The 16,057-nt window shown below is 49.1% G+C and overlaps 1 protein-coding gene across 5 annotated transcripts in view; it reads right to left on the bottom strand.

The window, feature by feature from the left end:
- CLEC16A (C-type lectin domain containing 16A) overlaps nucleotides 1–16,057 on the bottom strand; it is a 200,290-nt gene that overhangs the window by 132,906 nt on the left and 51,327 nt on the right. For all 5 annotated transcript variants that reach the window (XM_028117471.2, XM_028117473.2, XM_028117472.2 and 2 more), the window contains one exon: nucleotides 4,254–4,386. In XM_028117471.2, coding sequence (XP_027973272.1) covers nucleotides 4,254–4,386 — 133 coding nt within the window. The remainder of the gene's footprint in view (nucleotides 1–4,253; nucleotides 4,387–16,057) is intronic.

Raw genomic sequence — 16,057 nt, 5'->3', positions numbered from 1 at the left:
CCTCGCCCACCTACACACGAAGTGCTGGCCACCTTTGCCTTGTACAGCTCTGCCCCCGGTGTGCGGCGAGTCCAACGAGGGCCCCGTCCAGCACTGGGTGTGGAGGACAGGCTCTGCCCATGGCGAGCTAGCTCCAGGGGAAACTGAGGAACAGGCCACTTCGTCACTCAACAACCGTGGCCCGGCTGTTCCAGACACTGAGGGTAAATGATGCCAAGTCCCTGCTCTTAGGGCACTCCCATGCCAGAGAACAGATGGACCAGATCATCACGTCAAGGAGAGTGACAAGGCAAAGATAGCAGACAAGGCACCAACAAGTCCAAACAATTTCAGAACGTGGGCCCTGGAGCCAGACTGCCTGGGTTCCAGTTTGGATTCTGCCTCTTCTGAGCTGCAAACTCTTGGGTTAGCTACCTAAAACCTCTCCATTTCCCCACTGGGAAGGGCTCCCAGGGGGGTTTAACATGAAACGACAAAGGACAGGCATTTAGCACCAGGCCAGGTGCACAGTGTGAAGGGTGCTCGCATGTGGGAGCTGTGGCCAGATTTCTATTTCGAGCAGTCCAAGGGCATTTCTCCCGGAGCCCACTTTGGCGGGTCCTGCAATTTTTTGGACTGATTTTCCTGATGGGTAAGAATCGATGTGAGGGTTCACCTCTGGTGCTTTGTGGGAGAGGTTTAGAGAGTGGCTGCAAATATCACAAACCACACACCCCAAACGCTGCCCTTCCAGGTGAAGGACCTGGCCTGGAAAGACTCTTCATCACAAGGATAATAGAATATGCACGGGTCTGGCCCGTCAGCAGGAGGCTCTGAGCCTGTGACCACCCGCAGCTGCCTCTGTGGAGGCCAGGCTGAGTCCAAGAAAGTCAGGCCAGGCTGAGTCCAAGAAAGCAGAGCACCTCGAGGAGTGACTGAGGGCACATGTGACCCCTAGAAGGACGCACAGCCACCGTCAACATCACCGTCTAGGGGGAGTGAAGAGGTGTGGCAGAGAAACGGGGAAACTGTTCACTGCATCACCTTTTATACTTTTAAAAAATTTGAAATCCGTGAACGTACCAGTGATTCAAAATACTAAACTGAAAAATGCAAAAGAGAAAGTAGTGCAAACGTTCTTGTCGTAACATTTCAAATAAACACATGACGCTGGGAAATTAAAAGAAGAGCCCTTCCTTAAAGGGGACATTTACATCTGGGCTGTTTCTCCAGGGCCCCAGATGGGGCACCTTTCAGATGCGTGAATAGTTTTGCCAGGTGTGGATCTGGGTTTCTGTAAGTGCCTGGCAGTAACACTTCCTTCCTTCCTTCCTTCCTTCCTTTCTTCTTCTTTTTCTTTCTTCCTTTCTTCCTTCCTTCCTTCTTTCCTTCCTTCCTTCCTTTTTCTTTCTTTCTTAAGATTTTATTTATTTATTTGACAGAGACACAGCGAGAGGGAACACAAGCAGGGGTAGTGGGAGAGGGAGAAGCAGGCTTCCCGCCAAGCAGAGAGCCCGATGTTCGGCTCGATCCCAGGACCCCGGGATCATGACCTGAGCCGAAGGCAGACGCTTAATGGCTGAGCCACCCAGGCACCCCAGTAACACTTTCAACTTAAGAGTGGGATGAAGAAGGGGCGCCTGGGTGGCTCAGTTGGTTAAGCAACTGCCTTCGGCTCAGCTCATGATCCTGGAGTCCCTGGATCGAGTCCTGCATCAGGCTCCCTGCTCGGCAGGGAGTCTGCTTCTCCCACTGACCCTCCCCCCCCTTGTACTCTTTCTCTCTCTCATTCTGTCTCAAATAAATAATAAATAAAATCTTTAAAAAAAGAGTGGGATGAAGAAGAAAATTTTTCTTGCAAACCAGCTGCCTGGGATGTTGATTGTGTTTTCATTCGAGAGCAATGCAAATAACCAAACGCCCAGGAGCAGAGGGAGGGCTGAGTGGACATAGCATCTTCTAGGAGATGAAATAGCGTGAAACCATTAGCATTTTGTTTACTGAGTGTATAGTAAAGTGAAAAAGATGCCTGGGGTTTGGTATCAGACAGAAAAAAGACAAATGATGGGCATGGTATGGTATAAGTACTAGGGGCAAGCAGAATACAATTCCCACTGAGAAAGGACTAGCAGGAGATAACCAGAACGTTAGTGACAGCTGACCTTGATGCTGGCATCATGGAGACCTTTCTCCCTTCTTTATGCTTTTTTTCAAAATGTCTTTACATTTTCTGCATGTGTGCTACTTTTATATTTTTTTTTTAAGAAAAGAATGCTTAAGACATTTTTCAGTTTCGGAGGCCTATATTTAACCTTGAATGCAGACAGAGCCCATGATACACAAGGAACAGGAGAACAGTTCCACTTTGTACTATGCTGTTTCTTCAGACAAGTGGACCAATGTCAAGATCCGATTCATGTCAAGGAGAACACACTGCCCCCTCCTTCCTCCAGAGTGCCCTCCTCCCTGCTCCGGGCCTGGAATGGGGAGGAGAGAAGTCCTCGGCAGTGTTCCAGACAACCAACAATTCAATACCTTCGCAAAGGAGAAGGCAACTTTCCACCTGGGCCAGTGTCTCCTTGGCATTTGGTCTCAGAGCCAAGGACAGCCCTGGCCCAAGGGTCCCGGGGCCACAAGCTTGTATGTGAGCCCAACTCAAGGCACAAGAATCAGCTTCCATTATAAGCCACATGGTAGAAGATGCCAGTTAAAGTCACTAAAAGTTAAGAAACAATTTCAATCGACTCTAAGAAAAACCCTCTCTTCACTATAGATCAGGAAAAAAAAAGAAGTCTCAACCCAACATTCAAACATAACATTTCGTCTTTCCACGTTTTAAAATATATATATATATATTTTTCTTCCTTAAGCAAAGCTACAGTATTACCATACTATGTAAAATATGTGCTCAGTTTCCATTTATTAGATCCTAAGAAACCCAACATATCCTGACAGTATTCACTTAAAAGCAGCAGCTCCTATTCTATTAAGCAGATGCACCCCCGTTTGCTGATACACCCCCACCACTACTCATTTGTGGTTTTTCCAATTATTCATATCCTCACTAATGCTGTGCCAAGCAATGAACAGTTGTTTTCCTCTCCCTTTCTGAGTTTAGAATGATTTCCTGAATTTTCAGAGCTTCAGGAGTTATGTTTTTTGCTGCCAAGCAAAATCAAAACGGTCTCTGTAAGTTCCAACAACTGATAGCTGACACCACACTCCAGTGTTTTTTAATTTAAACCCAACTAAAAATGGCTCCCTTGTGCATCTGATAGAAATGAGTCCTGACTGTTAGATAACTGAAACATTTGCCAAGCAGACAGGTGGAGGAAAAAAACGGGCGTGCTTCAACTCTTCAAGCTGGACTAATAAGTAGGATGGGGTGTGTGTGTATTCCCGCCACTCCACCCTGAGGGTTCAGGAAGTGAATGCTTTGTAGGCTGACAGCGAACCCTGCTGCTGTGCATGGGATTAGGTTATGGCAGGGGTCTCTGCAGCGGGGCTCCTCGGGAAGGAAAATAACTCTGAAATGAAAAAGTCCTCCTGATAGTTCACTGCACACTTTGGAAGCAGCCTTCCACCCAATCGCATTCTGGAAGGGCTGGTGCTGCAGCAAGTTTCCAGGAAATGCGGCATCTCAAAGGTTTAAGAGGATGTAGCTTCAGCAGGCCATCAGTGAAGTGAACACTTAGGCAAAAAGCTGCAGGACAGCAGCGTGAAATCACGCTGGCTGAGTGAGGAGGGCAGGCCCTATGCACGGCGGGGTAGCATGGCAATGAATGAATGAGACAGGGAGATCCAAATGCGGCCCCCAAGGGGATCCTTCCTGGGAGCAGCAGAGCACTGCCAGGGGTGGCCAGTACAAGGCTGTGAGGCGACCCACACCCTTTAGGGCAGGGCCCACCACCAAAGGGCTTGGGGGAGGTGGCACCATGTCTCAGTCTTCCTCTTTCCAAGGGGTGAGCACTCCAGAGCTGAGTGTCAGCTCTGTCCTGTGGCCTCTCGAGAGGGGCTGGAGAAGCAAGGAAACACAGGAAGCAGGACAACTTTGCTGAGAGGCCGAAGAGGCCATCTGGGTGTTGGAAGAGGCCCCAGGTTACCTGTGCTGGACACCCCAGCCAAGGTACCCCCTTTCCCCCCACCGCTCAGCCCATCTCCTCTTCCCAGCGACAGAGCAGCAACCCCCACCCTGACTGGTAGGCTGGCCTGTGGGCTCCCCTCCCCACTCCCACCCCGCCCAGCACCAGGAGGACTGGGCCCACTGGTGGCACCTGCTCCACAGTGCACTCTCCAAGCCCGTGGCGGCGGCACTCTTCTCCTCGTCCGTGGTGTTCTGTTCCTGCACAGACGTGTTGGCCGCCAGCTCTGGGAGCTTGCCGCGCTCCATGATCACCATCTCTATCTCTAGAAGGAAATACAGAGACGGGGATGAGCTCGGACGGCTTCACAGCCCTGGATTTACAGACACAGTCATCCTAGAGACAGAGCCCAAGTAGCCCGCTCCTCACGCGTCCAGCAAGTGTTCGCCAGCAGTGACAGGAGCGTCAGCAACAAGCTGGGGAGAAATAAGACAGAGGCCACAACCTCTCTTTCCTGGCATCGTGGCAATGCCAAGAAATGTGGCCCTGATTTTAATAAAAAGTGCAAATTGCAGTAATTTATTTCAAGATGTTTTTTTAAGGCACTTATTTTACTTTACTGACACCACACTTCCTTCCCAAAGGAGTTGAGGCAGCAGAGGGAAGAAAAATGATATGTGGTTAATAAAATATAACCAAATTCACTGAGAAGATTCTGAAACTGTTTACACTCTAGGAAAGGCTTTGACATGCCTGAAGCCTTTTGTTTTCCTTTTCCACTGATGACTTCCAGAAGGCAGAGGGAGGTTAGGAACCTCGCTGTATTTTTCCCAATTAAGGGCCACTTGTAGGAATCGACGTAAGCATGGCGTACGTTTTTAGTTTTCAAAGAAGGCATTAACCAACAGAGACGAAAGAGAGATGGTTAGCTACTGGCCATAAGGGGTCTCCGTCACAGAGTTCTTTGACGTGCAGGTGTGGACCTTCAAATACTTAGTTCTTGGAACCCAGAGTTTAGGTCACCTCCCCCACCTTCAGGAGACAGATATGGGGGAAAGGATGCTGATGTGTGAAGCTGCACTTGTATCTGGAGGGATAGGAGGGCTCAGGGACTCCAACGGCCCCCCGCCATCCATGATCTGCCCCTGGACTCGTGCAGAGGCCTCCCAGCTGGCTCTGCCCTCCTTTACCCCCTAGTTTGTTCTCCGCACAGACCAAGTGACTTTAAGTGGAAATGAGCTCACATCGCCCTTCTGTTCAGAATTCTCCACTGCCTTCCCATCACATGGGGATGAAATCCACATGCCGTCCACAGTGTCGAGGCAGTCTGTTGTGCAGCCCCGCTCCTCTCCACCTCTGACCTCACTCCCTGGCCTTCTCCCCAGCACCCCTCACCACCTGTGCTGAGCTTCTTCCATGCTCTTTGATAGGCCCAAGCTTATTTCTGCCCCAGGATATTTACACGGCTGCTTCCTCTGCCCAGAATGTTTTCACCCCGGGTCTCCCCTACCCTGGCCTGACTCAGTGACATCCTTCAAGGCCCAGCTCAGATGCTACCACCTCAGAGATGTCTTCTCAACTCCTTCTGCACCGGTTTTTACCTCCTTCAATTATTATCAAAAATCCATATTTCATTCATAGTTCCTTAGTTTTTCCCTACAGTTCATTTTCTGTTCCAGGATCCCATCTCAGGGACCCCATTACATCTAGTCGTCATGTCCCCTTAGGACCCCTTGACTGTGCCAGCTTTTGACTTCCCTGCCTCTGGTGACCTGACGGTTTGAGGAGCGAGAACTGGTCAGGTATTTTGCAGAATGTCCCTCAATCTGAGTCTGTCTGATGTTTTCAGATTATTAGACTGGGGTAGAGGTTTCTGGAAGGAAGCTCACACGGGGGAAGTGCCCTTCAATGCCGGCTGTAGCAAGGGTGCAGACTACCAACACGGCCCGACCACCGCCGACGTCAAGTCTGCACCACTTGGCCAAGCGAACGCCGGTCAGATTTCTCCACCAGAAAGTTACTTTCCCTCCTCCCCTCACTGCAAGCTCTGTGGGAGTAAGTCATTAAGCGCAGCCCACACTTAAGGAGCGAGGAGTTATGCTCTATCTCCTGGAGGGAGTAGCTACATACATTATTCGGAATTCTCCTGGATAAATCTGTCCCTCCCCCTCTTGTCTCAATTTTACTTTATAGCATTCACAACTGCCTGGACTTCCTATTTTTTATTTATGGTTGCTGCCTGCCTTCCGCCACTAGAATGGGGTTTCATAAGAGGAGCCCCCCTTCTCTGTCTTGCTCTCCACTGGAACTCTAGTGTCAAGCCCAGCTCCCGGTACGCGGCGAGTGCTCACTAACGGGATGGGGGTACGGATGACTGGGGGAGCCCAGCATGTGAGGCTTTGGCGGCAGGCAGAGCTGGCAGCGACGCACGGCCCCTATGACATGTAGCGGGTGGCCCAGGGCCCCACCCAGTCTGCCCTGAGCGTGCCCAGCATTCTCACTGGAGGCAGCGCGTGCCCACCACCCTCTGGAACTCCACTAGGCACGGCTGCGCCTGCGACTGTCCTCTAGCACGGAGGAGTGCACCACCCACCCATCCACACGGGCCCGGACCACCAGCCCCTTCCTCCCAGGGTGGACTGGAGCCTCCCACGGGGCCATCACACAGGTGGGGGCTGACCCATGATTTTCAAGTGCAATGTGGACAAATGTTCTGTTTGCAGAGTTCTGTGTTTATCTTAATGTGCGTTAGAAGATTCTAGCTGCATGGAAAACCTGTTCTTCTGTGGATATCACTGCTTAGGAGAAGGCGAGATTTAAGGGGAAAAAAACCAAGTGAGTCAATTCACAGGGAGCTACTGAGTAAACAGCACTCCGAGCAGCATGGCCACGGCAGAGAGCAGGTGGAAGTGCAGACTGCTGAGAACCACTGTTCCTGCGCCTGCATCTTCACCCCCACCAACCTCGTCCAGCTGCCTCCCTACGAGCCTGACCTCTCTGCGGTGGGGGCACTCTGTCCCCACTGGGGACAGATGATTCACGGGGCAGTACCTCTCTTATTTTTAATTATCCTCATCTTTAAACAATCCGTTTTGTTTTGTGATGTATCTAACCTTGGCACAGCAATACAAGTAGGTATAATTTACAATAAATGTGTCTATATTGGGGAGCTGCATGCTTAAATGACATTTATTTGATTGTTAGTGTTTACCGATGGGAGCATGCCATTGAAAACATCTGAAGACTACCCAGCAGGACTGTGATGCCAGCCTCTAGCTTCTACCCTGGGACCTCTGACACACCTCCTGCCCTGCTGCGAGCTCCCCTCCCTCCCAGCCCAGCTGATGAGGCAGGAACTCAGCTTCAAGGACTCCCCAAGGTTACAGGACCAAGCCCTAGCACCTCAGCCTAGAGAATACACCTGCTGTGACGTGGTTATTCCTTTTTAATTTTTTAATCTCCCTGGACACTCAGAATTCTGGAGCACACAGCCATTAAAGAAAATCCAGTCTAGTGCTCACCAAACTTAGTTAAGGAGTGGCATATTAATTCTGAATGACAATTTCCCACGACACACCACCACAGACAGGAGCAGAGCTGCTCTGGCTAAAGGGTGGGTGGGTTCCCAAACGTCCCTGGCTGCGGGTTTCCTCCTGCACTCCACAGAAGCCCCTAAAGCTCCTTTCTAGAATTCTGGAGCTTCACACAGAACTGCTAAAAACCACTGGTTCAGTCCTAGATACTGTATATGAGGAAACAGAAACCCAGAAACATAGTGACAATTAATATGATGAGAAAAGGAGCAGCAAAAGCCAGGACTGCTGCCTGCCCTACTCCCGGGTCCTCTCCTTGTGCAGGACCAGGCCCACGAGGGTCTCTCGACGCACAATGAGGTTCCTGAACCTTGGTTCTGTCACCCTGGTTCCCACCTTCCCTATCCTCATCCGGCCAGCACAGTTATGGGGATTAATTCTCTAGATGAACGTACGACAGTCCTTTCCAGTGCCAATGCAGGTTGCCACTGCCCCTTCTTTTTAACAATTTTATCCAAACAACTCTTAAAAGTAGTGATTCTTACCTAGCGTCTGTCAACTCCCTGAAACTTTATGCAAAATGCCACGTGGGCATGGGGGGGTTTAATAAGTTTTTTTGGGAGAGGGTCTGTCCAGATTCTCACCATTCTAAAACGGATTCCACAATCATCTTTAAAAGAGGGTGCCAAAGAGATCTGATCTTTTTTTTTCCTGGTGAGATTCAAGGTCAAAGTGAATGTCCTCTTTATGCCAGACCAGAACATCCGGCACAGTTCTGCAGAACCTTCTGGGCCCTCACTCCCACAGCTCCCTGTAGATACATGCCTGTCTCAGCGCAGCCTTGCTCCCCGCCCAGGGTACATGCACCATGCTGCCGCCACCAAAGAAAGCAGAACAGTGGGCTTGCATGCGTGGATTTCCACGGATGGTCACTGAGGTCAGGACTCAGGCTCTGATGATGAATTCCCAGGGGGCTCCATCTGAACCTGCTATAACATACACATGAGCCCCTGTCCCATATGGGTTTCTATTTTGGAATTTGAAGGGACTGTGGCAACAACGCAGCTCAGTTTTGCTCCAACTTCAGTCATTTGCCTGCCTCTAGGATATCTGCCATGTCTCTGTATTGCCTGTACTATTTGTTATCTACCTCATCATGAGCTCACTTTTTTCTTTTGATTTAAACACATTTTATTTTTTTTAAAGATTTTATTTATTTATTTGACAGAGAGAGACACAGCGAGAGAAGGAACACAAGCAGGGGGAGTGGGAGAGGGAGAAGCAGGCTCCCCGCGGAGCAGGGAGCCCGATGCGGGGCTCGATCCCAGGACCCTGGGATCATGACCTGAGCTGAAGGCAGACGCTTAATGACTGAGCCACCCAAGCGTCCCTAAATACATTTTAAAAGGAAACTTTAGGGGAGCCCGACTGGCTCAGTCAGTGGAGGGTGCGACTCGTGATCTCGGGGTTGTAAGTTCTAGCCTCACACTGAATGTAGAGATTACTTAAAAGAATAAAATCTTAAAAAAAAAAAAAAAAAGGAAACTTTAAAGCACTATTATACCCTTCAATTGAGCAATCCCACTGGTAGGGATTTATTTGGCAGATACATCCCTTAACAATATAAAAATGCACACACTCAAGGGTATTCACTGAAGTATTACTTGTAATTGCAAAATATTGGAAACTACCTAACTGTCCAAGCATAAAGATCGGTTGAATAAACTTTGGTACACACACACACACACACACACATACACACACACACACACACACACACAGTGCAGCTGTAAAACAGAATGAGGAAGACCATGGTGAACTGACATGGAGTGATTGGTACACACACACACACACACACACACACACACACACACACACACACACACACACACACACACACACACACACACACACACACAGTGCAGCTGTAAAACAGAATGAGGAAGACCATGGTAAACTGACATGGAGTGATTTCCAGAGAAGCTGAGAAGAGAAGAGAGAGCGTATACAGTGTGCTACCCTGTGTGTAAGAGAGAAGGGAGAATAAGAAAACATTTCTAGATTGGCATTTTCTTACAAAAACAAAAGGGGGAAGGAAATGCCAGAAAGCAGTCAAGTTGGTTATCTACCAGAGGAAGGGGAATGGGACGGAGTATGGAAGAAGGGACACTTCTTGAATATATCCTTTTGCATGGTTTTAAGTTTGTTAATAATCCATATATTAAAAAAAAAAAAGAAATTAAGTCTGTAAAAATGGGAAGGAAGACCCCTAACTGGACCAAAAAAAAAAAGGACCAACATTTTTTTTTTTTCCCCCAGATGAACACCATACCTACCCTGATGGGGAATAAAGAACATAGAAAGGGCAGACTAATCCAAGTAGCTATAAACAGCATACTTCACTCTATACCCTCGGTTGGGAGGCAGGTGAAGTATGCAGGGATGGGGGCGGATTGCAAACCATCCTGAACTCTTGTTTGTTAAACAATAAACAAACTGAAACTTTTTAAGATGTATTATAGGACTGAGCAAACAAACGTGTTGACATTGTTGACATCGTTGGGAGCCAAGGCTCTTGCTGAAGAAGTGACACACAGATCTGGAATAGGGGAAGGCGAGAAAGTACCCTCTGGGAACTGATTGGCATTGGTATGAATACTGGAGGTATTGGTATGCACTCACGATTTCTAAAATATGTATATGATATGCATGTCTGTACGTATGTATATGCATGCACGAGTAAATGTGTATTTTGTGTATGTACATGCACCTGTTTTCTAGATCTGTCCATTGAAAGGGCCAAAAAGCAAGGTACCCCGGTAGCCATTAGCCCTTCTGGCACCCAGCTCCTGGCCTCCAATACCGCTGGCCACTGAGAGGAAGCAGGGTTTGTCAGAGTAATGGCTCATCCCGGGGACAGGCATTCCCCATGCATTCCAGAATGAACCTGGAATACCTTATCAAGCCAGATAGTATAAGGACTGCTCAAAAGAAATGACGGGAGCTTAGCACAAGGCCATAGCAGCCAGCCCAAAGGGGTTCCCAATGGCCAAGTCTGGGACAATTTGAGCATCAGATGAAGTAAATCAGTAATGAAATATAAACCACTAAAAAACTGAAATCCTTGAGTCTGTGCCAAGAACTGATAAACAAATGGGGAGAAGGGAGGCATCTTGCTTACAGTGGAATGCTGAGGGCTGACTTTTAAACATGGAGAGAGTGCTGACGTTGGAAAATCAACATTTTGCCACCAGTCTGGTAAAGACAGGATCGGGCAAGTATCATCAGTGAATGGCGGCTCCCAGGGTCACTGTAATGAGGCACAGCATATCTGTATTATCTCTAAGTGTCTCCCCATGGACTGTGAATTAGTTATAAAGAAAAGAAAGCGATTATACAGTGGAGAGATGGGGCAATACCGTAGCCAGGTGACCAATATCCATGTCACCCGTGAGGGTCAGGGGGACATCACGTGCCTCCAAGTGGGACACCCCGACAAGGATATAACACCACCTATGCCATGGTCCAGCCAAGAACATATAACCTCCATGTAATCACAAAGAAAATACCCAAGAGGGAACATTTTATTAAAACAAAGGAGGGAGAGGTTCTGCATTCTTAAAAAATGTCACTGTTGTAAAAGAGAAGGCTGTGAAAAATGTTCCCGAGTCACTAAGGCCAGAGAGACACGACAATTAAAGGCACTACCTTACCCTAGACTGGTGGGGGAAATACGCCAGAAGGGAGATTATTGAGCCAAAGGACAAACTGGGACAGGGACAGCAGAAACCCACACTGGAGTGGACAGCTGCCCTGGGGTTATGGAAGCCAATGCCTAATTCTCAGCAACTGTGTGCTGACACATATCGGAGCGAAGCGACAGGATGGATGCAACTCACCCAGAAAAAAAGTGTGGGGGGGGGCGGGGCAGAGAGAGGGAAAACATAAATAAGAAAGCAAATGGGCTATAATATAGGTTAAAAGATGAAACCGGGTAAAAGGTAAACAGGTGTTCTTTATACTATTTTTGTTTCTCCAAATTCTTTTTTTTTTTAAAGGTTATTTATTTATTTGACAGAGAGAGAGATAGCGAGAGAGGGAACACAAGCAGGGGGAGTGGGAGAGGGAGAGGCAGGCTTCCTGAGGAGCAGGGAGCCCGATGAGGGGCTCGATCCCAGGACCCTGGGATCATGACCTGAGCCGAAGGCAGACGCTTAACGACTGAGCCACCCAGGCGCCCGTTTCTCCAAATTCTTATAAATTTGAAATTATTTTCAAATGAAAAAAAAAATGCTTCATTACTCCTCTAGGCATATGGCCCATGTAAACAGGAAGCAAGTGTGAAAGTGTGTGTGATGAACAACCAGGAGCAAGGACTGCTGTGTGCTGGGACAGGGGGCGCGGGGACGTGAGGGAGGCATGAAGGACAGATGTCAGGCTGGCCCGGACCTGATGTCAGCAAGAATCTTCTCACCGCCCCGTCGCACCTTTTAGGTGCCCCATATCCCACAGCTGGAGCAATGCTGACCTAGCCCAGCGTCTGCATTCTACAAGGGCAAATGAGCTTGCAGACAGATCGAGGTGGTGGGCCTCTGCCCCCGCTGCTGGGGGCTCATCTCCCGGCGTGGCCCACATCCTGGAAAGGAGCATCTGTGTGGTCATAGTCCCAGCACCAGGCCCTGGGACCCATAATCTTGTAAGGCTCCTGCACCCCAGCCTGGAAGGTGGTATGACCCCTTTACACACCCGGAGCCTTGAGCCTCTGGGAGTCGAGGAACGTCCTTGTGAGGCTGAGCAGCTGGGCAGGGGAACCCAAATCTCCAGTTCCTCTGGCCTCACAGGCCCTGCCCCGGCCCTCCTGGGCCTCTTATCATTGCCACAAGAGCCCCCAAAGCAGGAGAGGATTTGCACACCCAGAGGCACAACAGCACCAGTACCGATGTCCAAAAGGTGGAAGCAACCCAAGTGTCCGTCAGGGGGGGAATGGATAAGCCAGATGTCATCCCTCCACAAAACAGAATACTGGGCAGCCTTAAAAAGGAAGGCGGTCCTGACACACGTGACCACAAGGATGACCCTTGAGCACACGATGCTGTGTGAAGTAAGGAGTCGCAACAAGACAAATACTGTAGGATCCCACTTCCATGAAGTACCTAGAACAAATTCAGAGAGACAGAAAGTGGAAAGGTGGTTGCCGGTGGGGTGGTGGGGGGCGGTGGAGGGGGGGGGTTAATGTTTAACAGGGAGAGAGTTTCAGTTCAGGAAGATGAAAAGAACTGTGGAGATGGATGGTAGTTTGGGTTGCACAACAGTGTGGATGTACAGGACAGGCCGGAAGACCCCCGGCACCCAGGGACGTCAACCTCTCCCCCTCCAAATGACAACTCTGGCCAGATCCGGGAGCTTCCCCGATGCTCTGACACACTGATTTTTTTAAATAACAATAATAATCCATCAACTTGCCCAGGATGATGCACATTCTAATCTGATTAATATTTGGTAAATGAAGTGCTTTTCAGGGAAATGGCAGGCATGACCTCCCAACAGTCTTTGACTTCACAAATTCAAGGATTTTCTGAGTTGCCCGCGGTATTCTACATTCCAGGAATCAAAATGAGGACAGACAATAAAAAGGGGGAAGGGGAGAATAAGAAGGCCCTAACGAGAACGTTCAGGGAAAAGAGGAGAAAGATGCCCTTGCTGGTTACCTAGGAAATAAGGGAAGGACTGCATGCTATTGGCTGGCTCTGGAGCAGAATTTCAAGAGGCAAAGAGCACCTGGCAACAACAGGGTGTGTATGAGCTGAGGATTTGGGGGAGCCTCTTTCTTTGTTTTGCTGTTTTCCTTGACCGAACAGCACGAGATTGAATTTAGAATGTTTTTTTCTGGGAAGTTCCTTATACTAGTTAAGCCCATTTGAAAAGGTGGCACTCCCACGTCTCTAAAACGGTGGGCCAGCCTCCTAACCCTTCTCCTCCCTCCCTTCCTGCCGTCCCCCCACCACACACACATGCTCACCCACTCACCCACCTCACTAATTCGTTATACAAATGAACAGAGAACCAGGCTTCACAGAAACTCACAATAGGGGGTAGGGGTAGGGGTGCCCAAGCACACACGCCCCTTCCAAGCTCCTCACTCTGCTCTCCGCCTTGGCCAGGCTGCCTTTTCAGTGCTCGTGGGTCACATGGTTGAGTGCTGAGACAGTAATGTTCTCATTTCTGACAACCGGAGGGCTGGGCATCGTGAAGCCCCCCCCATCGGTGGAGAAGCAATGACTAGCCCAGGGTCACAGAGCTGCTCAGGAGCAGCCCCTCCAGGGTCTAGGATTCAGATCCCAACCTCCCAATGGCTAATCCACAGCTCGTCCCAATCAGGAAACTCTGCCAGCCGTGGGGTTGGCTCTGGCTTTGCAAGAAGTGCCAGAAATGACGCCAGGGTTCCATTTCATTTCAATGGGGATTTAAAAAAAAAAAAAAAAAGGCAAAGCTGGGGTTCCCAACTTCTGGGCACCCCTTAACTCCCAGCTGACCTGGCAGGCTCAAAGTCAGTGTTGTCCTCTTCACTCCGTGCCCTTGAAGGGATTCAAGCAAAGAGCAGGTTTTCAATCAGAGGACATGAAATTGGTGCCTACTTTTTCCATAGGCAAAAACCAAAAACTAAACCCTATTTTTTCAAATGAGAAGTGCAAACAATTCATTCTTTTGTCTAGGTCTGTTTATTAAGTTACTGCTCCGAGTGACTCCAAAAAGAGACAACTGTCCTTTCAGAGTGACATGTGTCGAGTGAACACTTCCTTGGCCACGGGCACTAGGGTACCCTTCTTTTTCCTTTTAGTGTGCAATTTCTGCAAATTTAGGGGCCCTGTGATTTTCTCGGTTTCAGAATGAGTCACTCATCAGTTGGGACCTGAAGTCGAGTGGAGGGTCCAGAGGTACACATTCATTTCACACTACTTCCTTGTCTGGGCTTAAATGTGGAGGAGGTGTGAATTCTGGTTGCATTTGTAGAAAAAGAACATGTTAATGCCACATTTAAATCAGGTCATGGCAAAATTGTGACTTGTGGCCACATGCCTTTTTATGCCTGTGTTTTCTGCCACCTGGTTGAGGCAAGACTTCCCCACTAGTGTGGGGATGGTGGGGTTTGCAGGGGGGAGTCGGTGCCAGCATCTCTTCACTCAATAGTCACCTGTGCCTGTTTGTTATAAGCAGGATGTCGACAAGCCTCTAGATCCAGGGACAGGGCAAGAAGCCCGCTAGAGAAAAAATAATCTGGAGGGGAGAAGAGCAACATAGCCACCTCCAAAGAGCAAGGGAGCACACAGCCCTGAGGGGGGATGAGGGACATACAGAAAGAGTGCAGCTTTCTCGGGGAGCATCTGCTGCTTCCGCTGGCTCAGAATCCATGCCCCCTTCTTCTGATGAACACACCCTGTTTTTTTTTACTGAGGGAATCATCATCATAATATCAACAAGTGACCCAGGCCTGGCCAGTCGGCACAGAACACCCCTCTTACAGCAGTGGGTGAGCCAGGCCCATCAGTGTCACAGAGCATCGGCCCCCAGACTAGAGCTGCAGCTGATGGGAAGAAGCAGCTCCTTCTCCACTTGGTGGTAAGCTGGCAGGATGCGAGCCTGGCGCTGCCGATGGTCATCTACACCCGGGGCCGTCCCTGCCCAAGCCTTTCAGCGACGTGAACAATAATCACCCTTCTAAAGCCAGTCTGAGTAGATTTTCTAACTCATGACCACAAGAATCCTAACATATATTCATTAAAAAAACAAAAAAAAGGGCGCCGGGGTGGCTCAGATGGTTAAGCGTCTGCCTTCGGCTCAGGTCATGATCCCAGAGTCCTGGGATCGAGTCCCGCATCGGGCTCCCTGCTCCTTGGGAGCCTGCTTCTCCCTCTGCCTCTCTCTCTCTCTGTCTCTCATGAATAAATAAATAAAAATCTTAAAAAAAAAACACAAAAAAACAAAAAAAAAAGCACCACATGAATTACATTTTTTATGCTCAATTTCCAGACAAGGAAACTGAGGTACAGAGCTTGGGGAGACCACTCAAGGCTCACAATAAACCCAGACATGACTGCAAGGCCAGTATCCCATCTCTTAGCTCCTCCCACATTGACACTGTGGCCTGACACCCTTCCAAGTCATGGGAGCTAACAGCTGCCTGGTTTCACCCAAACACAGTCTAAGGAGAGAACACCCACCAGCCGCACCTTAAATCTGAGAACCAAGAGATCAAATACACCATTCACAAAGCCCCATCCACCTGAAAGCTACCGCTGCCCAGTTAGGTGTCTCTTTGCTGGTCAGGACTATGAGAGCTGTATTTATTTAGGTTCAGCCAGGTGAGAAGATGACAGGTCCATGATATTTTGGAATGACTACCGTGTGTTCAAGAAAACAGGAGAGCACCAAAATGTCAAAGGGGGTTGCTGAGAGTCATGTTCA

Source organism: Eumetopias jubatus, unplaced genomic scaffold, assembly GCF_037043125.1.
Source record: "Eumetopias jubatus isolate StellerSeaLion01/CBP00866 unplaced genomic scaffold, mEumJub1_p1.0 scaffold_12, whole genome shotgun sequence".
Lineage (NCBI taxonomy): Eukaryota > Metazoa > Chordata > Mammalia > Carnivora > Otariidae > Eumetopias > Eumetopias jubatus.
The sequence above is the reverse complement of the archived record's forward strand: the minus strand, read 5'-3'. Positions and strand labels throughout refer to the sequence as shown.